Raw genomic sequence first — 24,195 nt, 5'->3', positions numbered from 1 at the left:
ATGATCTTTTAATTTTCTACTACCGGCTAAGCTGTGCAGGTACTGCTAGTTATACAAGAACACTAACGTAATTTTCACCATAAATTTTCTATGTACTAATATTAACTGTTTTTAATTATTACTGTCTGAAATATTTAGAATTTTCATTATTTTACTTCAAAGCACCTCAAAAATGTTGCACAGAACTATAAAAAAGCAAGATGCAATTTATTTTGCAGATTTGGTCATTAAATAGTCTTTTGATTGTTTGTTTCTAGTGCAATTTTCTTCAAGAATTTGAACACTTTTTGGAAGAAAAATTACTGTGTCGTAACATATTGTAGAATAAATAACTTTAAGCAATATTGTTTCCAGACAAAGAAAGTAATTTATGTTTGTGTTAAAAGTAAAAAACTTTGTTAGACAACCAGTAAAACGACTATTTATTCATCTTTTTAACACTCTAAAATTTCTTGAAATATGTATTGTACTTTTCCCAATCTCCAAACATAGGTGTTCCAGGCTTTTTTGGGATGAGACCTGAAAAATAACATGTCTTTACATAAGATAAATAAATATCAATGTGCTGAACAGTAAAGAAAGAAAAAACAATGTCAAAAAAGCACAATTTGCAAATTACTGCAGACACGTGTTTCGGCATTACAAAAAACACCTTTTTCAATGCAAAAAGTAATGAGTTTATGGATGAAACATCCGACAAAAGCCAAGAGCAGATAAGCATGCAGCTTAAAAGATAAAAATAGTGGATAAGCCAAACACCCAGTGAGAAAATTATAAACCGATAAGGAACCAATAGGAATGCAAGCAAAAACCAAGAGCTCTCTCTGAGGTACAGTAAACCCAAAAGAAAGAATTCAATTGGACGAAGTTTAAGCCAAAGCTTAAACAAAAAGAAAATGTCAATAACCATGAACAGCAAGAAAGGAAAAGAGGAAAAGATGAATGGAAGAAAAAAACACCAGAAAATAAAATAAACAGAAACAAAAATATTTAGAAAAAGGAAAAAATCAAGATATATAGAAGAAAAAGGGGAGGGGGGGGGTAATGTCACCCAGGACAAAAAAGGTAAAAATAAACAAAGTAAGATAGATAAAAAATGAATGGAAAAATTAAAAAAGTATGCAAAATAGAAAAAATGGATGGGGAAAGAACAGTGTTAAAGATATGGGAGCCAAACGTTAGAAAAATATGGAACTGCTTTAAGATCATTAACTAAGAACTGTTCCTCAAAATATGGAAAGATACCCAAAATTCAAGATCTGATGAATTGGGGCATTTTTGAATAATCTGATAAAAGTTAAAATCGAAAGAGTGATTCGAATCTCAACAATGTTGAGCAATGCTAGACTTATTTAATTGTTGTTTTTTCACATAATTTCGATGCTCTTTTAAGCGAAATTTTAAAGCACGCCAAGTCTGTCTAATATAGGCAAGTTTAAAACTACAACAGGGTGGCGACAGATCAGGGAAAAGTAAGGGAACTTTATTAATCAGGGAAATATCAGGGAATTTTGAAAAAATAACAAAAAATCAGGGAAATTTGATTTTTTGAAGAAAGAAAATTTTTTTTGCTTTACAAAATTAAGTACTCTTAATTCCCTATGCATTTTCCGCCAATTATTTGTTCAAAAAAAAAAGAAGGTAAAATTAATGAGGTGCGATTATACACTGTTGCATATTTGTGCATCTTTTTTCCTCAACATCAAAGTATTGAATCTTACTTATTAACCACAGGATGAACTTCCTAAGATTGCTTTTGTATCTGTTTGGTTGTTTATTTTACCTAGCTTGAAATTTCGTTTTACGCTTTCAATGCTACATAAAATAAACAACCGTACAGGCAAAGAGGAAGCCTTCAATTATGCTTTAGCTCCTTTGCCTTTATTCCATTGTCTCAAAGTAATTGGCGTACTATAATCACAATTTCAAGAAGAAATCTTTGGTTTTTGAATTAATACTATAAAAGTTCAAAAGTTATTACTTCTTCGCGTTTTTAATTCAATTGCTAAAATTGAACTTTCAATTAAAAAAACTTTGTTTTTTGCCCTTATACTATTTGTTGTCACCGCAGATTATAAAGGTTTTCTTTTCTTCAGACTTTAGTGATTCTTTAATTTTATAACCAAGCTGTATTCTTCTTTTATATATTTTGAAATTAACTAATTGCTTTTTTTTTTCCTTGCATTTCAAAGTTGTTTGTTACAAAAGCAATCTAAGATTTTTTCTCGTTACATACTGAAATCATTTGAAATAGAGTTAACTTGTGTACTTAAGAAAATATCTTTATTTTTTTATTGTTAAAATGCTGTATTCATTCATTAAAACCTATGTTCTTGATTAGAGAAAAGCTCCCTATGAATGGTTGTCAAATGGTTTCATCTGTTTTGCATAAATATGTCAATTAGTTATATAAGAATAACTACATTACTTCTATTCTTTTACTATTACTTGTTATTCTTGCAACAATTATTATACTGTTTGAAAACTTAGAACTAAAATGTAATTGAAATTATTTTGAACTATCATAAATACACATGTTTTTAAAAGTAATTTTAATAGTTTCTTAAATTCTTATGCTAAGTGGTTTCTGGAAGTAAAGTTTTTTTAAAATTTTCTATAATCTTTCCATTGTATAAAAATTTAATGTATATGTTTTGTAGGTCATTCCCCCCTCCCCCCCCTCCCCAAAAAAAAAGTCTTTTTTTTTAACCATTTTATTAAAAAAAGTAGCATCTTTTTAAAATATATCTTTAGTTCAACAACTTTACATAACTTAAAACGTTTAAACTACTGCATTTTATACAAACATACAATGGATTTCAAGTGAAGCAAAGAAAGAAAACCATTATCATTGGCAACGTAAATCAGAGAAATTTGATGAACTTAATCAGGAAAGTCAGGGAACTTTTTTTCACAGTTCCTGTTGCCACCCTGTACAATAAATTTTATAAATTCCACAACAATTAAGAGGGTGAATAGGATCTTTAAGAGAAGAGAATGAAAGATTATTAATAGGAGAGAGCACCACCTGGAATTGGAAACGTTTTAGAATCTTAGCAATCTGATAGCTTACAGATGGAAAGAATGGCAAAACAACCAAATTCTTTCTGATGAAGGTTCGGTTAAGAACATTAGTTTGAGATTTATTTGAGAGTTTTTTTTAAATGGAATCAATCAAAGTTGGCGGATCGTCTCTATCAAATGCCACAGCTTTAAGATAATAAAGTTCCACTTTAAGAAGTTCCAATGAAGAACAAATGTGTGATAAACAAAAGAATTGAAAGCAAAATATTTTTGATTTGGAAGATGAGATGATAGTCTATGAGGAGGTAAAGAAACAACAAAAGGTTTGCGATAAACATTAGTTTCAAAACCAATTTCAGTAAGAGAAACAAGTACATCAAGAAACGAAATGCAATTATTCCGTTTTTTCTCACAGGAAAACTGAATATGAGGATCAATGGAGTTTAAAATAGATAAAATCTCATCGCTCTCAAACTGATTCTGGTTCATTAGAACAAAACAATCATCAACATACCAAACATAAAATTGAAACTGCAGTTTTTGAAACAGCTTAACCTCAAAATAATGCATGTAAGTATCACTAAGAATGGGGCTAAGTGGGTTTCCCATAGCCAGATCATCTAACATAATATAAAATTTCCCATTAAAAACAAAGGAACATTGCTTAAGTCAGGTATGGGTAAGGAAAATTAAATCCTCAATTTCCGTATTGGTGAAATGAAATTTAGAAAGTCTTCTACGAAGGCACAACAATGAACCCTCGACGGAGACCAATTGTTTCCAATATTGGTATGGCTTCGTACAAACTTGCAAAATATTTAGTCTCTGTGTTTTCTCCCACAATTAATTTACTATTAAAAATTCTGTTGATTTTGTTAAAAAAATTCATAGTTTTATTCCAAATAATTCTTTTATGGCTTCTTTTGATGTTAATTCTTTATTTACGAAGGTTCCCATCGAGGGTTCATTGTTATGCTTTTGTAGAAGACTTTCTGAATTTCATTTCACCGATACGGAAATTGAGGATTTAATTTTCTTTACCCGTACCTGTCTTAAGCAAATGTTCTTTTGTTTTTAATACCAAATTTTATATTATGTTAGATGGTCTGGCTATGGGAAACCCACTTAGCATAGTTTAAAAATTATCGTAAAAGAAAAAGAGCAAAATTCAATTCCCAACACAGATGCAAAAAGATGCATTTTCTATCAAAAGCATGAAAACTGATAATATTATAAAAAAAAAGAAACATTTAATGGATGAAATAATTTTATAATTATATTTTACACAGCTTTTATAAATTTTATCTATCATACCCCCCCCCCCCCTTTCCTTGTTTCTTAACTTGAGCAAAAGAAAAAAGTTAAGTAAAACAATAAAATGAACTTTAATTTATGCAATTTTTGTGCTCACATGTCACTAGTTTCAACTTTACCACCTTTTACTTATTTATTTATTGGGGAGGGGATACAGTTTTCATCCACACATCTCTGAAAATATGGATTTTTAGCCCCCCCCCCCCCCTATTAGCATAAATAAAATTATTACATTGAGCAAAGTTGGACATTTTAAAGTGACCTAAGATGTGTTTTGTCACAGCTACACACAAGCTAATAGTCAAAAACGCTGTCAAGAACAAACAGTTGCAGCCCTCCTATTGATGTTGCAAAACTACTCTCATGTCATTATATGCCAACCTTACCTATGTGGGTTATTCTCCAGAAAACGTAACTTTTGAACACAAAAATGTTTCAATTTCGAAACCTTTTGTTTTTTTTTTCTTTTTTTTTTTTTTCATTGTTACATGAAAGTGCTACGTACTAGAAGTAACCAGAAACAATGGCCCAGCTAATTTCCAATTATTTTACTCATAAGTAAAAAAATTAAAAAATGTCTTGTTCACAGAAATTTAAAAAAAAAAAATACTTTTAATATTTAAAAATCGAGACCAATTTAATATAAAGTAGTAATTTTGTTAATTGTGCAAACAATCAGCTATTTTAATGATTAGTGGGGATATAATATTAAGCTCTCTTAATTAAAGAACGGCATATTTAGTAGTTTCATATGTATGTTAAAAAATAGTATTTAGTAAATTTCAGGATATACTGGTAATTTATAATTTTGGTAAAATGCCTATTGTTGATGTATTTCCTCTCCATCATTTATTTTCACCTCAGAAATGATGACATTGATAAGGTCTTTCACGGAGGTGAGGAATTTTCCATTAATATAGGCCTTAGATACATTTTTCAGGGAAATTTTTTTTTCTTCGTTGCTACAATCTGCACATGTTAAGCATATGAAAACATGTTCACTTCTTTTTTTACATTAATTTACATCCCTGAAATCCAAGTTCATGGAAATGAGAAGTCAGAAGAACCACACTAAGTTTTTAAAGAAAAATCTATCTTCGTTTTTCCACAAAAATGTCACAACTTAAACTATGGCTGAAAATAAACAAGGGGGCTCTGTTGTATCATGGAAAAAAAAATTTGATGTCATTACTGCCACGTGTTAACGAGGAACGGCATTTTATGTTTAGGTAACGGAGGTGAGAATTTATTGTGTGACATGACTCCTTGGCCTACTAAGACAAACTAAAACACAACATTAAAAAATTAAATATACTTAAACCATTAGTATTTGAGACACTTGTGAAAGGAATAATAAATGAAGTATATACTTTTAATTAAACAAGTTATTAAGCAACATAAAGTCACACCAGGTGTGTGACATGCGACGGAGGTGAGAATTCACATGTTGTGAACCAAAAATATACTAAAATAAAAATTATTATTATTAAACTGTTGGCAGGTTTAAATAGATATATTTTTGATGAAACTAAAAATTATTGTTAAATGAATAGTTCCTTAAAACTTTTACTGTAAAAGAAGTTTGACAGAAAAGTAACACTTTTTGAAGAATGACTCATATCTTAGATTACCTTAAATTAATTTGTAATTAGTTCTTTTATTCTTTAGTTTCACATGCCCTAACAACATGTTGAAAGTAGATTTATGTGTAGTAATGTCAAATTTTATGTATGAAATTATCCATAGACAGGCTTGCCAGATTTCTGAAATGTTCAAACGGGACACCGGAATGTCCCCCTCCCCCTCCCAGCGTCACAATTATTTAAAAACATACACACCTGTGGCTGATTTTTGGAATACTTTATAGGGCAGTTTGCTATGAATAAATGGTTACTAATTATGAATTTAAAACAGGGGTAATAAAAAATGACATAAGTAGATAAAATTTAAATATTTCACTTCTTAGATGAAAAAAAAAATTACTTAGAAAAAATACTGAATGATGAATAAAAATGTGATCAATATTTAAATATACTTTTCATTTTATGGGATTTTTTTGAGGGGGGGTAGGGCGGGGTATTGATCTTGTTGTAAAAATTCTCACAAGTTAATCCGGTATTAATTTTACAAGTTAATGTTACAAATTATAAAGTTATTGTACTAAACAGTCCTTAACAGTTTATTATTTTTAGACCTTTTTGGTCATTTGCAATCAAATTTATCTTTTTCTGGGACAGGAAGTAAACCAGCCAGGACACCAGGATTTCATCTGAAAACGGGACTATCCCAGTCAAACCCGGATATCTGGCAAGCCTCTCCATAGTGTCACTCAATAGACAGCTTCACTTTTTTTCCCCACCATGAATTATGATCTTTGTATTAACTTTATATGATGGTAGTGATGGGGGGGGGGTAGATGCGATCTCTCCTCAGTGCTTAAAAGGGGGTACAGAGCTTGAAAGGTTGAGAACCCCTGTCCTACACGATCGCTACAACTTTTGTATCAATTTGCAATTGAAAATAAATTGTAGGAGGTGCTGCAGTCACTGGCGAATGACTTCTGACAGAGGTGAAACGAAGACCGACCCACTTACATCTGTCCAATGAGACGTCTGCCTTATTGCTCTAGAACAATGAGCTAAAAAATAATCGAAAGAAAAATATCTTATTTGGGGCAATTTTTGCAATTTTTTTTTTTTTTTTTTTTTTTAATTGAAGATTTGAAAGAATTTTAGCTAAATTATTTTTTAAAGCAGAAAAAATCATATTTAAGGGGAAAATCGGGAGACTGCTTAAAAAAGTGGGCATCTTTCACAAAAAATAGTAAGTTCAGTAGGTATGCAGACAGGATGGTTAACTAAATTGGAAGAATTCTTAAGAATATGGTAAGAATTCCAAAAATGAAAAACTGAGAAATTTAAACAGTTTTGGGTAATTTTTAATAGTTAAAATTAAAATTGATTTAAGTCCCAACGGTGTTGCTAAATGCTAAATTTTGTTCATTTACGGTTCTTTTCACATAAGTTTTACTATACATACACTACAACATTTCAATCAGTGACACAATGAACACTAATAAGTTAAGGTTATATTGTACAGCTAAATATCTTTGAAAAATACTTTATTACATTTAAACAAATATAAACCATACCTGCTTTTTGAGCCAAGCCTACTGCTCTCACAACTCTAAAGTGCTGCTTATTACAAAGTCCCGTTACATTTTGGTTTATTATCGAACCGTCAGAATTAATAAACTGGCTAAGTATCAAAATATCCTGCAGCAATACAAAAATATTTAGGTACAATTCATAAAACAAATATATAATCACAAAAATAGCATACCAGAAGAAACTCTAGAAATGAGATAATTTATTAATTTGCATTTGTAATATAAATGAGGGGTGGACTAAAAAGGACAACCCATAGAAACTTTTTCAACGAAGATTAGCTTACCCAGCCCTTTTCCCTTCACTTGCCTAAAAGCAGCTGAAATAGAATTTTTGGGGGTTTTAGTTAGAAACAGTGCCAGATTAAGGCATGGGCACATGGGTAACGGGCCATTTTGGGGACACCAAAACAACCAACATTTGGGGGACACCAAATCTGTAGATAAAATTTTGATTGGACTAATTCCATATAGTACTGTAGCAAGATGCAAATATTAAATCTAGAAAAAAAAATATTCCCTCAAAAATTTATTCACTTTCCCAAATTTCAAAACCACTTTGAGTTCAGTCTATAGTTCCATATTAATTTCAGGAATCTCCAAAGCCATCTTTTTAATTTATTTCATTTATATATTTACTTTTATTATTTTTTTACTTTCTTTATTTGTACTGATAAAAAATCTTAAAACTCAGCAGTAATGACAATTTTTTAATGCACAATTAACACTAACATAGGTGCAATTCTGAAACATAAACAAACAAAAGATACTTCAAATACTGCGTTCTTTTATTAGCATAAAACATCTCCATAACAATTCTACAAAGCAAATTGCCATTAATCTTCTAATGTTTCTACATATAGCCTGGAAATAGGTTTTTAAGTCTTCAAGCCCAAAAAATTTCTTGGGGCAGCCACCAAACCCTGACATATCTCCTAATGTGACTGAAGATGCGTTTTTAAAATTCAATTTTAAAAAATTCCGGAGGAATCAAATGCACACCCTTAGCTCAACTTAAGCACAAAATAACTGACTAAAATTACATCATTCAGTGTCAATTTTAAAAGATTTTCAAGAAAGGAAAATTCATAAATTTCACCACCCTCCTCCCCTTTTTCTCCTCTAACGTCTCCAAAGCAGGGGCATGCACATAAATTGTGGGGACGTCACAAATGACTTTTTATATTGTTTACCCCTCCCTTTTATATTGTTTACCCCTATATTTCACCCCTAGTTTAAAAAATATTGGGGCTCTTTCAGGTTCGGGCCCAGGCCAACAGGTGCCCCCCCCCCCCCTGTGCACGCCCCTGCTCCAAAGGCAGCCTAAAATAGTGTTTTTAAGATTTAAATTTCAAAATATTTTCTGGTAAAGGTCCCTGAAACCTTTTTCCTAATTAATGACCCCTTTCTTTACAATAAGTACAATAGCCTAAAATTTCCATTTTAGAAAATACTACTACGAGAGATCCCTCGAACCCATCTTTCTCATGGATAGCATAAAATTGATTTCAATTTCGAAAAAAATTAAAGGAAGAATCTCTTCCCTTTTCCTCCATCGTTTCCAAACAGAGCACAAAATGGAGTTTTTAACACTTCAATATGGAAAAATTTTCGAAGAGTCACTGAATCCCCTAACGTCACCAATGACAGTCTAAAATTGCGCCTTAAAGCCCTCGATATGAAATCACCAAATTCCTTTCATCTCCATTTTCATCAACATCACCTTGGGACTAAAATTTCGGAAATAAATTCTGAGAGGAGCCCTTAATTTCCTATTATTACCAAAATTAATCTAAACTTAGCTTAAATTTTAAAAATAATTCGGTAGGCGGGGAACCTCCACCTTACTCCTTTCCCTTCATTTTACACAGAATTGTCCAAATTTGCGATTTTAGATGTCAGCTTTGAAGACTCTTCCGGGGACCGTGGGTAGTCTATCTGACCTCTAACACCCCTCTCCCCCAACCCTTGTCTCCGTCCCAAAACTGCTTTTTTTAAACTTCAATTTCGAAAAATTTCTCTAGATAAGCTCCCCCGTTCCCAGAGCAATTCCAACACACTTCTGACATCCCAAAGACGACCGATTTTTTGCATGTAGTCTAAAATTCCTTTTTTAGAACTGATAAATTTTGGGGCATTTTCTTTTTCCGTCTAAGCTGTAAATTGTGTAGGCGGCTCGTACGAGAGGGGGGGGAGGCAACCGCCCGCTCACTGCCAATGGTGAAGGGAACTGCCTCCTCACTTCTCATCAACTCAAAGTTGCACAATAATGATAGATACAAAAAAATGATTTTTTATGGGTGGATTGATTTATTCCACGAAAATAAAATTCTAACTAAATGGACTTTTCTAGTGCTATTTCACGATAATCGAACTTCGAACTGGAAGAAGAAAGTCTACGGTGGCCATCCGTCCTGGTTTTGTCCATATTCCACATTTTTTTGAATTAATTTAATCAGTCATGTTAAAATCCCACAATATCATGCAATTTTACAAAAAAAAAAGAGCAAGAAATCAGCAGGAGGGACTTCGTTTCCTAACCCCCACACTTCTTTTCACTCCCCCCCTTTTCTCGTGTACCAAACGCATGTGATTGAGCATAAATATTCTCAGGGCTATTTTTCTTACGTTCTTAAAATTTAAACTTTGTTTTTGGTCATTCATTCATTTATTTCTTTAATAATAATTAAAAAAAATCAAATGTGATGTAGAAATTTGAAGGACGATGGAAAATTGCGACAGTTTCGAATCCTTGAACGAATCAGAAAAATCGGTCGGCACTTCTCGAATTTGTATCACCGTTCAGTAAAGGGCCCCGCCAGATCTCTCCAATCGGGCCCCGCATCTGCTAAGGCCGGCTCTGCCAATTGGCAAAAATTACTCAAACATTTCAGTTTTGAAACATATTCAATTCTCCTATCCTAATTCAATTCCAAAATCTATCCCCCTCACTTGACGTCACTAAAGGTAGCCCAAAATTGAGTTTTTAGAACTTCATTTTAATAATACTACTGGGGAGTTTGTACAAAATTTTGAGATGGCCCCTCCAAAAATAATCGGCCACTGCTAGGTACAGTGATGTCTTGTACCTAGGGCTATTTGTAAATAATAACTTTCTTTATGATAGAATTTATTATTTTTAGTATTGATAATAATCTTGGTCAAATGATAATTAGTATAAAAATGTGAGCATACCAATTTCACTTTTAAATGACTTTTTGTGACATGGAAAAAGGCAGCCCTAGATGCAATTTTCTCCTATTACTATTAATTAATTAACACACCATATACTTACTGTGTGCCTTAAGTTTTTTAATCCCAATTTACATAAAGGACAACCTTGTAGTGAAGCATTATTGATAACACGTCCTTCTCTGTCAGATTTAATTTTCACTCCTTCAACGACAATCTGATTTTCAGTTTCAGCCCTATGAACTTAAAAATAAGAAAAAGTGAATAAATGACTAAAATTAGTTTCTTTTATGTCAATCAACAGTATGTAAGTATTATATGCACATTATCAGCATTCCTTTTAAACTTAATAAATTTTCATAAAACACATTGGAAGTGAATAATCAAATGCAATGCAGAAATTTTCTCTACGATATTGTTTTTCTGTTTTTACCGAGGGCCTGATTAACAATAGAGAAACCTTTAATTGTGCCTCTGGAACCCTACTTTAAGAAATGCCTCAAAACTTTAAGTGCTAATTAAAATTTTGTCACCCTTTTATTAAAATTATTAGAAACCTATCCCGAATTTATTCCGGTTGAAAAATTGTCTTAAAAAAATGTTATGCATTTTTTTTTAAATATCATGGTGTGCAACTATTTTTGTTTGTTTTTTATGAGGTTTTAAATGATATTGATTCATTTCATTTCCTCATCAAAAGAGACAAACCTTTACTTCCCTGTGAACATTATAATCTTCCAATATGTAACATTGTATAGCGCATAATTGTGCGTTTGACCTCCAGTTTTGATAATGGTGATGGCATTAGAAAGTTTCATTGGAAATTGCCATTCCTTATATTGAAAATTGAAATGTGTGTACGGAGTCTTTCTGAAGATACCATTCAAAGTAGTTTTGATCAGTTGTCCGCCAATAATTAAATTGCTGCAATTTAGTTTTAAAAAAAAATGTATACGCATACCCAGTCTGCCTGTTGATCCAGGTTAATTTTATTAAACTTTTTTCAATTCCACCGGGTGGGCTGAAAAACATTAATTTGTGTTTTGGTATCATAGGCGAGTCGCTGATAGGTTTCTTAATTTGGTTGCGTGGTTGGAAACGTACTCATTCAGTAGATTGCAATCATGCATCAATCTTCTCCAGAACATACAAAAACCGCTCTCTTGTATGGTATCTCTAGTATTAGTATAGATGTCATTGTGCACGTTTGTGCCTTTCATTCAAAGAAGACATTTTTTGAATAGGTGCAGTGGTTCCGGAGATTACCCGGAACATATAAACATACAAAATAAACCACCTCTCTTTATAATATTAGTAAAGATAAAAACTCTCAGAAGGTAGCCCAAAATGCATCCAAAATTACAACTTTTAGAAACACGGATCAATATTGTCTATCTGCACTATAGAATTTAAAAGCTAATTTGCTCGAAGCGAATCCCAGTTATAATTCATTTGAATAAATTTTGATGCATTTAACAATCTGCGACTCTAAATGGTTTGTAATGACCAAGGCTTATGGAATACAAATACAAAAGTGACGACCAGCAACAGGCTCTGGGCCCAGTTAGACTGGTCCTAGTGAATTTATATACCTTATCCTCTGCAGCCTCAACCATATGTGAAAACTCTGGTGGTCCTTATGCCGACATCACAATTGTTACGAAAGGAAGTAAATTATTTTCCAAAAGTGTTGGCAACCTTAATTTTCATTAGGTTTTTTTCATTCGTTCATTCCTTCTTGCAACGAGATCGCGTCAGCAGAATATGCAAATTGCCGGTAGCATTTAAGCTCCCGGCACTTTGCTTCATTCTCTTCTCTTTCAATTTCAACCCAAGTCAGACTTGGTTGTTTCTTTCGGCAGCTCAGTTGAGTTTGTCCGTTTTTGCCGATAGTTTCGGCTTACTGCTCTTGATATGAATATCATAGCTCATTATGTTTAACGTTTCATACTTTGACTTAGAAAGTTAGATTCAGAAGTCATTTAAAGTATTATGAGCTACTTAATAATGTAAAGAGCGTATTCTCAATATTCCCTTTAACATGTCATTGTATATATCATAGCCATAATAAATAAGTTACTTTTTAAATTTGGCTCTTCATGATGTTGCACAAGATAAATATGTTTTTACATGAAGTATCATACGTCCTGGTTGAGCTCCCACTTAAAGTTAATAAGCTGAGCACTTTTAAAAGCTCACAGTTTAACAAATCGGTTATGGGCCGTTTGCCCAACCTGACGAGATGGTATGCGTAAATTCTTAATTTTTTTTCAACATCGAACGTGATACAGAAGTCTATCAGACGGCGGGCCAGATAAATTTTTTGCTCAACATGGAAATCTCGAAATTAAATAGGGAAAATTATTCCACATGGCTAAACGATATGAAAGCCTTGTTAATGAGCAAAAATTGCTGGAGATTAGTTACCGAAGTTGAAAAAGAGCCAGGTAAAGATTCACCGCAAACTTCAGACTTTTGTAAACGCAGAGACAAAGCATATAGTTTAATCTATTTGCACATATCTGATGAATACAAGAATTTGATAAATCAGATTGATGATCCTTCTCAAGCATGGAAGAAATTAGAACTGCATTTCCGACCAGACTCTCGTGCACGAATTATTGATTTGACAGACCAGTTTTTCAATTGTCACATTGAGTTAGGTGAAGAGGTTGATATCTATGCAAGTCGACTAAAAACTCTTATCAAACAGTTAGAGGATTTGGGAAAACCTATCCCGTCATATTATCAGTCTTTCCAGTTGATTCGTTACTTGCCTGCTGAATTTGGGCAGATTGTACAGTCAATTTACAGATGGAAAGAAGATGAATTTACGTTTGATAAAATTTTGACTGAATTACTTGCTGAAGAATCTCGTTTAAAATTAGTGCAAAAGGACTCGGAATCATCGGCTATAGCTTTTCAAACTTCCATTAAAGCGGGACAGAAAAACAAAATAAAATGTAGTTTTTGCGGGAAATGCGGCCATACGAAAGCGAAATGCTTCAAAAGAAAGAAGCAAGAATCGAATTTTGTTTGCAGTGTCAACTCCACAGAAGAAGTATCCAATGACTGGTACGTGGACTGTGCGTCGACCCATCATTGTTGCAATGACCTAAAACTCTTTGTGCATTATATTCCAAATAATGCATCCAGCCTTACAACAGCTATTAAAGGGCCAAGCTGTCCGGTTGAAGGAACTGGTAGAATTGTGCTACTTTTGGACTCTAAAGGTAATAAAGACAAATTAGTTTTAAATAATGTTCTTTATTCTCCAAACTTACGGAGAAATCTTTTGTCTGGTTCACAATTAGATAAAAATGGTTATTCATTTGAATGTAAAAATGGAGTTTTAAATGTAAAATCTAAAGATCAAAGTAGAATTATAATATCTGCAAAATGTAAAGACGGGCTTTATTCTTTCTTGCCCAAATACCCTAGAAGCGTAAATGCAAAAACTAAAAATAATAAAATCTATAAATGTAAAAATGTAAAGGAACTCAACAGTTTTAAAGAACGCGAAACTGATGATTTATCGGCGAAGCCGAAAAATCATATTCTTTTTTCTGAAAATGATGTAAAAGTAAAGTCTAAGTCCGGAAATTCTAATTCTAGTCAGAACTCCAACTCCGGCGATTTAAAATCTAAATCTAATAGTGTTCTTTCTAGTAGAAAATTTGACAACAATTTAAATGTATGGCATCAACGTTTTTGTCACATTAATTTTAAATATATTGTTAATACTAGTAAAAATAATGCTGTAAATGGGTTAGGTGATTTTAAGAAAACTGAATTAAATTGTGAATCCTGTAAAATAGCTAAATCTAGACGTGTCTCTTTTAAGCCGTTGAATAAGATCAGATCAGAAAAACCCCTACAACTAGTACATATGGATCTTTGTGGAAAACTTCCACATGTCGCAATTGGGGGATTTAAATATTTTCTGTCTATAACTGATGATTATTCTCGTAAAGTCACTGTTTTTCCGCTGAAGGAAAAGAGTCAGGCACTAGAATGTTTTAAAAAGTATCAAAAAAGGGCTGAAAGGTTTTTGAATACGAAAATTGTAAATGTCCGAACTGATAATGGACTAGAATTCTGCAGTGCCGAATTTGAGACCTATTTAGATGAACAGGGTATAAGACCAGAACGTACAAATACGTATACTCCAATGCAAAACGGGGTAAGCGAGAGATTCAATTACACAGCTCTAGACGCTGTAAAGGCAATTTTACATTCCAGTAAACTAGGAAATCAGTTCTGGGCTGAGGCATTACTATGTTTCACGTATGTGTGGAATCGTGTTTGTCATGAAGGTCAAACTTTAACACCTTTTGAACTTTATTCTGGGCGAAAACCTTCGGTCAGGCATTTGAAAATTTTCGGTAATCCTGTTTTTCTTGGAACCCCCAAAAATTTAAGAAGGAAACTAGATATGCGGGCCAAAAAGGGTATTTTCGTCGGGTATGCTTTAAAAACAAGGGGATATAGAATTTGGCTTCCTACAGAACGGAAAATTGTGGAATCGATTAATGTTAGATTTGAAGCAGAATCTAAGTGCAGTGGAGCCTCACTGGACCCAACTAAGTTTCTGGATTCGTCAGATTCCGACAATGATTCTGATCGGGAAAGTTTAAGTGAGGGGGACAATGATGTTGTACCAGTGTCCGTACTGGAACACGATGAACAAAGTACTAGTCAAACCCTAATTCCAGATAAAATTGTTTGGATTCGGAAAGCTGTTCCCCGTCCTGACAAATCACGAACTGATATCTATTATTCAATTGAAGGTGCAAACGCAAGATTACGGTCTTATAATGATGTTGAAGCGTTTTGCAAATCTCACAAAATAGAATATTTAAAAGAAAATTTTGATTTCAGTGGGAAAAATAAATTTTCAGGGAAAGTAAATTTTACAGACATGAGTAATTCAGAAACATGACTAGATGTTCGTATACCAAAATCTTTCAATGATGCTTTAAAAACGCCAGAGGCTGACCAATGGTACAATTCAATGTCAGATGAAATTCATACCATGCAAACCCGGAACGTTTGGAGTCTTGTGCCTAAACCGGCTGATTCCAAAGTAATTGGCAATCGTTGGGTTTTTACTGTGAAAAGAAACGATAAAAATGAAATTGTTCGTTTCAGAAGTCGCCTGGTAATTCAAGGTCATAGACAGTTAAAAGGTATTCACTATGACCAAGTATTTAGTCCAGTCATTGAATTCTCATTGGTACGATTATTTTTTTCTATCTTTGTGTGTAAACTGAATTGGATTCATCATCAATTTGATATAAAATGTGCTTATTTATATGCTCCTCTAAAGGAAAACATATACATGTCGCAACCCCAGGGATTTCAAGATCCTGAGAAAATTGGTTATGTTTGTAAATTAAATCGTGCAATTTATGGACTTCATCAATCGGGTCGTGAATGGTTTTTGGAAATACATAATGTTCTTATTGGTTTAAATTTTAAGAAATTATCATGGGCAAATTGTGTTTATATTTTTGAATCAAGTGTAATTTTAATACTTTATGTTGATGATATAGTAGTATTTTGTAAAAATAACAAATGTCTGAATGATGTTATTATTAGTCTGAAATCTAAATTTGATATCAAAGTACTCGGAAAAACGCAAAAACTTTTAGGCGTTGAATTTGAGGAAATAGACAATGCATTATTTATTCATCAACAAAGCTATATCAACAAAGTATGCAAAACATATCAAAAATACAATTTTCCAATTGTTTCTTTGCCGATTGGTGTAGGAACTGTACTTTCCAAAGATCAATGTCCGAATTCTAAAGAAGAAATTGAAATGATGTCTAAATTGCCTTACCGTAACATTTTAGGTTGCATTTCCTTCATTGCAAGTAGAACGCGACCAGATTTAAGTTACGCTGTAAACATATTATCTCAATTTCAATCTAACCCAGGTTTGAATCACTGGAATATTCTACTGAAACTTCTTGGCTATTTAAGTTACACAAAAACCCTGAAATTATGTTTGTCTAACGTTTCAAATTTAAAAGTTGAATGTTATAGTGATGCAAGTTTTGCAGCAAGTCGCGATGATAGAATTTCGATTGGCGGAATGATTTTATTCATTGATCAATCTCCTATCATTTGGAAAACTTTTAAACAGAAATGTGTTAGCTTATCAACAATGGAATCAGAATATGTGTCACTTACTGAAGCTGCAAAGGAATTAGTTTGGATTGTTCGCATAATAAATGAACTTGTAAAGTTTGAATTTATTCAGATCAAACCACAGTTTAACTTACTTTGCGACAATCAAGCAGCAATTAATTTTTCAAATTCGCCAATAGAAAACAGTAGAACAAAACATATAGACATCAGACTTCATTTTTTAAGAGATTTAATGTTAGAAAATTTGTTTGATTTAAATTATGTGAATACAAAACAAAATTTCGCGGATATTTTTACAAAACCTTTGAACAAAATTAAATTAAACTTTTTCATAAGAAATTTTTTAAAATGAAAAAAAAAAAAAAAAATTTTGAAGTCCAATTACATTTTTATGTGTACTTTGGCAAATTTTTTTGTAAAAGTGTTCATATTATGTTATTGACTGTTGTCATTTGTTTTCATGTATCTGGAAATTCTGGAGCGTTTAAACGCAACAGCACGAGTAGGACTTTTGATGTTGTCATTCCCGATATAATATTGATGTCCTCTGGATCCTTCAAAGTTCGCTGGAGCCGATGCGGGTCAACAGATCAATTCATCAACTTGTTTGATTTTTGGAAAAAAAAAAAAAGTGCTGTTCTAAGGACTTTAATTTTTGCAGTGCCAGAATTTCAAGTCAAGATGCTGAAATGAAATATTTCAATTTAAATTGTTATTTTTTATTGCATAATGTTCTGATACGATCTTGATTGCAAGAGGCGGGCCATTGTTACGAAAGGAAGTAAATTATTTTCCAAAAGTGTTGGCAACCTTAATTTTCATTAGGTTTTTTTCATTCGTTCATTCCTTCTTGCAACGAGATCGCGTCAGCAGAATATGCAAATTGCCGGTAGCATTTAAGCTCCCGGCACTTTGCTTCATTCTCTTCTCTTTCAATTTCAACCCAAGTCAGACTTGGTTGTTTCTTTCGGCAGCTCAGTTGAGTTTGTCCGTTTTTGCCGATAGTTTCGGCTTACTGCTCTTGATATGAATATCATAGCTCATTATGTTTAACGTTTCATACTTTGACTTAGAAAGTTAGATTCAGAAGTCATTTAAAGTATTATGAGCTACTTAATAATGTAAAGAGCGTATTCTCAATATTCCCTTTAACATGTCATTGTATATATCATAGCCATAATAAATAAGTTACTTTTTAAATTTGGCTCTTCATGATGTTGCACAAGATAAATATGTTTTTACATGAAGTATCATACGTCCTGGTTGAGCTCCCACTTAAAGTTAATAAGCTGAGCACTTTTAAAAGCTCACAGTTTAACAACAATTTATTTTTATTTCACTTGCTTTTACCTCTTAGCATTGTTGTCATAGGAAACCTTCAACTATTTTATCATTGCAAGTGCGGAATACTCAACAATTTTGTTTACGTAACAATAAATCAGTACAAAACATAAACTGGTAGTGAAGACAAACTATTGGTTTAAAAAATTAGTAATACAAATATGCATAATTTATAGCCTAGGTCACTCAGTAAGAATGCACCTGTAATATTGTGAAAGAATTTTTCAAATAGCTGCAATGGTTCCGGAGAATACCTCAAACATATAAACACACAAAAATCTGCCTTCTCTCTTTATAATATTAGTATAGATTAGCAAATTTATTTTTTAATATTGCATATTTGGATGTGAGGGATGGGTGTTCTGGAATTGAAGTTAACACCAAACAGCAACCAATTATTTGGTGCATCCCTATTATAAGTTTATCCTTGTTTCTTATTTTACCCTGAATATAGGGTTTTTTCCACTGTTTACATAGGGATTAAAAAAAACAAAATCTTGACAAAACAAGTAAAATATTTCACGGGTTTTTTATTTTATGACTACCTAACTTTTTAATAATGGATATAATTTTAGTCACTGTTAGCAACCCCTAAATTATGTTTAAGTTCTACGAAACTTTTATATGTGTGCTTCTTCTTCCAATCAAAAATGTGCCTCATAAAAAATCCAAACTTTTCCAAAGAGTGTGAAGAAATGAGCAATTTTTCACAATACAATTAAATACAGTATAATTTCGATTTAATGATACCCGATTTAGCGATGTACTCAATTTAATGATACATTTAACTGGTCCAGATTTAACTGTATTGAATGTATATGCTCCTTGATTTAACGATAATTTTTTCCAGTCCCTTGACATTAATTAAATCGGGGTTATACTGTAGCCACAGTGGGTGCCATGGCAGCCTGGGGTGCCGTAGTCATAGGCAATAGTTGCCACAAAGTGTCAACTGCATCAAATCTTCAATCTTGGTTAATTAAACAAAAAAAAAAATTGTGTAATGAATCTCACTCGGTTTTGTACATTTTACTTAAATGTAATAGTAAAAATAATAGTAACTTAAACTTCATCAAAAGAAATCTTATTTCTTTTACCAAATAATAAGAGGTAACCCTGTTTCTAAATTATTTGTTTTTTTCTCTGTAAAATAATACAAATATATAAAAGAATGTTGAACTACATATATCTTCGTAAATATAATACTCTTCTATTTATGTACTATAACTAAAGATACAGTGAAAGACCAATAAAACACACCTCTTGGGATCAAAGGTTTTACATTATAAAGATTCTGGCATTATATAGATCATTTAACTAATTTATAAAGTAATATTCAGAATATATCAGTATATATTTGTACACAGGGTTCGAAAATATCGAAAATATCTGATATTTTTATATTTATTTGATATTTTCAACCAACAGAAACTAAAGTCTTCAAAATAGTATATGCATCTTCAAATCACTCTTTATTTTCTTATATTATTGTTACAATATGTATTGTAGACTTAAAACTAAGGTTTCTTCCATTATTTATATCTAATAAGTCTGTGCACAGTCATAGGACATTTTCCTTTTTTCTGACAAATGTTTAACATTTAACTAAGCACTTTTAATATGAATTAAAATTGTTACATTATTAATAATTTTATGAATATGAAATAACTTATCATTTTTTTATCTCGTCAAAAAATTTAATGATTAGTTCAATTTTCTACAATAAGTTTCAGTAAACACTTCTCAACCAAACATATTTTTTGGGAGTGTTGAACTGATAAACTTTTTTTATATTATTTTTTTAACGGAACCTTGTAAAGTGGACCAACGTGCCCCATGGGTGGGGTACGTTGGTCCGCCTGGTGGGGCACGTTGCACCGCATAACTCAAACAACATTTGTTATAATTTTAGTGATAAATACTATTAAAAATTGTCACTACCTTATTCTCTGTTGTGTGTGGAGTGAAAAATATTAAGTTTAAAGATCAATATAACATATTAAATTGATTTTTTGATAAATCATCTTTATTTAAAAACTGCAATAAGCATTCACCATTAGTACACAATTGTTTTTTAAAAATCAAAGTAAAAATAATAAAATATTGTTATAATTATTGAGTCTTAAGAGCAAAAAAAAAAGTTTTTAAATTATGTGGGGTAGGTTGGTTGGGTTCAACAGGCCCCACAAAGAGTAGACCAACCTACCCCTCCTTCTTGGTCTGAAAAGTGATGTCATATTTTTTTTCATTTTAACAAAAAATGAAAAAATTGCCAATTATATTGAACTGAAGGAACTTACTTTAAGAAGGGAGTTCAATTTTTTTCCCTCAATCTTGATGAAAACCATTAAAAAAAATAAAGTAATAGTTTTTTGAAAATTACTCAGGACTACTGAAATAACACTTTCTTGAATAACCAATTTGTTCAATATAACTGTCCTATGTGATTTCTTTATAGGATTTGTAGGACCATTGTGCTATTTGTTGGTCATAAAATAAAATAAAAAATATTAATAGTATTAAAATAATTGAGACCATTCCAACGTGTCCCACCTCCCCCTACATAACCTTTTGGTGATTTTTAAAAATGAATGAACAATATTACTACAATTAATATGATTTTTATATTAAAAATACCGTAGTCAAAAAAAAAAATCGAAGATATCAAAATATCCATGATATTTTCAAAATAAATATTAGATATATATCAGGGTGGGGTCATGGTGCAGACTGAGCCATTGAAATTTTTAAGGAGGTGTTTTAAGGGGTATTTTTCACTTTTTTGGGGGAGGGTTCTTGCTTTTGGGGTGGGGTCTTTAAAATTTAGGAGGGTGGGCCCTTGCCCTTAGGGGAGGGCACCCCTATATATATCATGGTATATATTGGCGAACCCTGTTTGCACATTAGAATAAGTTTCGACTAACAATGAGTATAAAAGCTCAAATTATACAATTATATGTATATATTATCATTCACAAATAAATATCACAATTAAATAAAGAACATTAGCCTGCACTTTTGCTCCCTGCATGGTTTGCATAGCTGCTGCATTTTTTAAGAGCAATTAGGTACTTTTTTAACTGTGATTACTAATTACCATTTCAAGTCTTTGAATTAAGATGAGAAGATGTAACACAGTTTCAAAATTTAATTTTCTGAAGAATTGTTATGTCAGCAAGGCAAAATAGTTTTTTTTCAGCTGAAAAACTTATAAGTTTACTTAACTGTAAGGTTGTGCGTTTTACAGGAATTGCGTCTTAGAGGTCGGCGTTATGCAGGTATTCTACTGAATATACATAAATAGATAGATAGATATAGATAGCATGCATAATAGAGGTGTCGTGAGAAAATTTTAATAGTTAAAAGGATGCCGCAACTTATAAAAGTTTGGGAACCCCTAGCTTAATTGATGTGTTTTAGTCTATAGACTTTTTCACGTTATTGATATAACAGACACATAAGTTATAAAAATAAGTAATGTTCATTTACTTTCTTTTAAATAATTTGAAGCCGAGACACTAATGGATCTAAAAACATTTTTCCTCGAATGATCAGAAACAAGGGCAAATCTTTTAAGGTCATTACAACAACATCTAATTAACTTCATTGCATACATATTCAGCTTTACAAACAGGGTTTTTTTTTAATAAAAACACTTAAGTGTGAAGGAGCATTTGGTTTCATACGGCAAATGCTACTATTCTCCTTCGTGTAACCATCGATGGTGTAGTAAACAAATAAGTCTGTGGCTATTTCACCGGCATCCAAACCAAAGGCGCTACACAACCAGATATCCGGTGCACTAGCGCCATGTTCAATAAATTTTCCAGCCGAAATAGCCAGTAGAGTTATTGAGCCAGAAAAAGTTCTGGCGTATTAGCCAGCAGGGTTATTAAACCAGAGGGAAAACCCCGATGCTGGCGCACGGTGTTTCAAAATACGGCTTCTTTCTTTTATAATGGTGAAAAATTAAATGCTTTATCTGAGTCTCATCTGTTGTCCACGGGCATCGTTGGCACGGGGGACACATCCCCCACAATATTTTAAACTCATCAAAAGTCCCCCCCCCCAGTGGCGTAGTATGGGGGGGCAAAGGGAGCGCTTGGCCCGGGCGGCACTTCGTAGGGGGCGGCAAGTTCTGTAACACTACATTAAAATCAAAAAAGGTTTTTTTTTTTTTTTTTTTTTTTAAGACGGTGCTTTGGTAGGAATGGCGAATTTTGTCCCACTAAATCAACATCAAAACGTTTTTTCTACTCTCCAGTTCTAAATTGTCTCAGGAAATTTTTCTCGTTGAGCAAGCATGAAATAACTGGATATACTAACATGTATGCGGATCACGGGATGCGGAAGCGTCCCGGCCGCCAAGAGAACCAAACGTCAGCAGTCAACAAAAACAAATCCACCGCCAAGAAAGACGAAAGAAAAAGCGACTAGAACAATTTACACGACAGAACAAGTTGAGGTTTTCTGGGTTTTTCACGCCTCTGTATCTCAGCCCCATGAGGACTCCCGGAATTGATTTTTGGTACACTTAATCTCTAGTGGCCCCTGACAACATAAACCAAAATACAATCCCCAGGACAATCAGGGGGAGGAGGAATTCAAGTTAGAAAATCGCTGTTCAAAAAAGTCTTCGCTTTCTTTGACAGGACTACAGCCTAGACGAAAAGAAGAATCAAGCTGAAATTTCGCACACACATTCCTTGTGCCCTACTGATGTGCCTTTTGTGCCATTTGACCCCCTCCCCCTCGTTTTTACCCCCCAAATTGTACTTTCCGGGGTTCTGTCACATTCTCCCGGGGGGCTATATGGTAATGATTTTTGGTATACATATTTTTGGGGGACCATTGAGTACATATACGAAAATTCAACCCCCAGAGACATCATGGGCTGGAGTATTTAAAGTTTGAAAATCACTAATTTCCCTTAAATTCTTATGTACATCTCAGCTCATAGGGTTTGTTAATCTCTGACTGCAATTGCAATGTTAGAACAAATCTAACAGTTGTTCAAAGTTGTCTTAGGAAATGAAATTCAATCAAGACTAAAACAGATCCAACAGTTGCAACTAGACTTTAAATCGCAGATATCTCAAATTTGCCACAGCGACTGCACATGCGTGCGGACTTAGCTCATCGGGCTTTCTGTTTTAAGATTCCATGTTGTTTAAGATAAATAAATACCTTTGTGCTGAACAGTAAAGTAAGACAAAACAACGTTAGAAGAAGCACAAATTTGCAAATTACAGCAGACACGTGTTTCGGCGTTACAGGAAACGCCTTTTTCAATGCAAAAAATAATGAGCTTATGGATGAAAAGACATCCGACAAAAGCCAAGAGATGATGATTCAACACTTTTATCGTGCCTATGACGCTTGCGCATCTTTACCCGGATTCAGTGGAATGGTAGAATGAGAGGGGAAGGGAATGAGTGATTTTGACTGGGCCTCCAGGCATTTAGGATGCCTGGGAAAAACCAATTCTAAAAAGGGGGGGGGGGAGACAAGCTTAAGGCCTCGCTAGGGCTGCGAGACCGCTTATTAGGGCGTTGATTTGCTGCTGTTGAGCCTGGAGTTGATGTAGAACTTGCGTCATAAGCGACATGAGTTGCCCCATGTCTTGTCCTGGAGTAGAAATCTGCTGCAGTGCAACTGGTCGTGGTAGAAAGTCCGTAACAGTAGAACTGCGGGTCCTGCGGGTCCAAGCGTTATTCGGCTGGGCTGGAAAAGTTTTTGGAGTCCGGGGCTGTCGAGGTTTCGGCTTCTCGGGACACGTAGGTGCGTTTGCGGTATGGGCGCCCTCGCATAGGGCGCAGCAGGCTGGGGAGGAGGAGTCCTTTCGGCATTCAAATGAGCGGTGCTCCTGTGCACATTTAAGGCATCGGGGAGTCCTGAAGCACTTCGATGCGGTGTGTCCGTAGCGTTGGCATTTATAACACTGTATGGGCGAGGACTTGGGCCGGAGACGCTCGACGGAGATGCGGAGGTAGCCAATGTGG

The 24,195-nt window shown here is 33.2% G+C and overlaps 1 protein-coding gene across 1 annotated transcript; it reads right to left on the bottom strand.

Moving 5' to 3' along the window:
- Positions 1–395: 395 nt before the first annotated feature.
- On the bottom strand, positions 396–21,956 carry LOC129234530 (39S ribosomal protein S18a, mitochondrial-like). Its single transcript, XM_054868542.1, has 4 exons — positions 21,683–21,956; positions 10,800–10,939; positions 7,490–7,613; positions 396–519 (listed from the first exon to the last, which is right to left on the bottom strand). The coding sequence occupies exons 1-4, from the start codon at positions 21,807–21,809 to the stop codon at positions 443–445; spliced, it is 468 nt and encodes a 155-aa protein (XP_054724517.1). The 5' UTR covers positions 21,810–21,956; the 3' UTR covers positions 396–442.
- Positions 21,957–24,195: the final 2,239 nt, after the last annotated feature.

The sequence above is a fragment of the Uloborus diversus genome, chromosome 1 (assembly GCF_026930045.1).
Source record: "Uloborus diversus isolate 005 chromosome 1, Udiv.v.3.1, whole genome shotgun sequence".
In the NCBI taxonomy this organism is placed as follows: domain Eukaryota; kingdom Metazoa; phylum Arthropoda; class Arachnida; order Araneae; family Uloboridae; genus Uloborus; species Uloborus diversus.
Note: the sequence above shows the minus strand (reverse complement) of the source record. Positions and strands in the feature narration are given on the sequence as shown.

What these genes read in the sequence shown, in the direction of transcription:
- LOC129234530 (XM_054868542.1), bottom strand. Translation starts at nt 21,809, where the DNA reads ATGTATGCAATGAAGTTAATTAGATGTTGTTGTAATGACCTTAAAAGA. An exon ending in TTCAAATTATTTAAAAGAAA is followed by an intron (nt 10,940 to 21,682) that starts GTAAATGAACAT and finishes CTTATTTTTAAG; the next exon opens with TTCATAGGGCTGAAACTGAA. An exon ending in AGGCTTGGCTCAAAAAGCAG is followed by an intron (nt 520 to 7,489) that starts GTATGGTTTATA and finishes GTTATTTTTCAG; the next exon opens with GTCTCATCCCAAAAAAGCCT.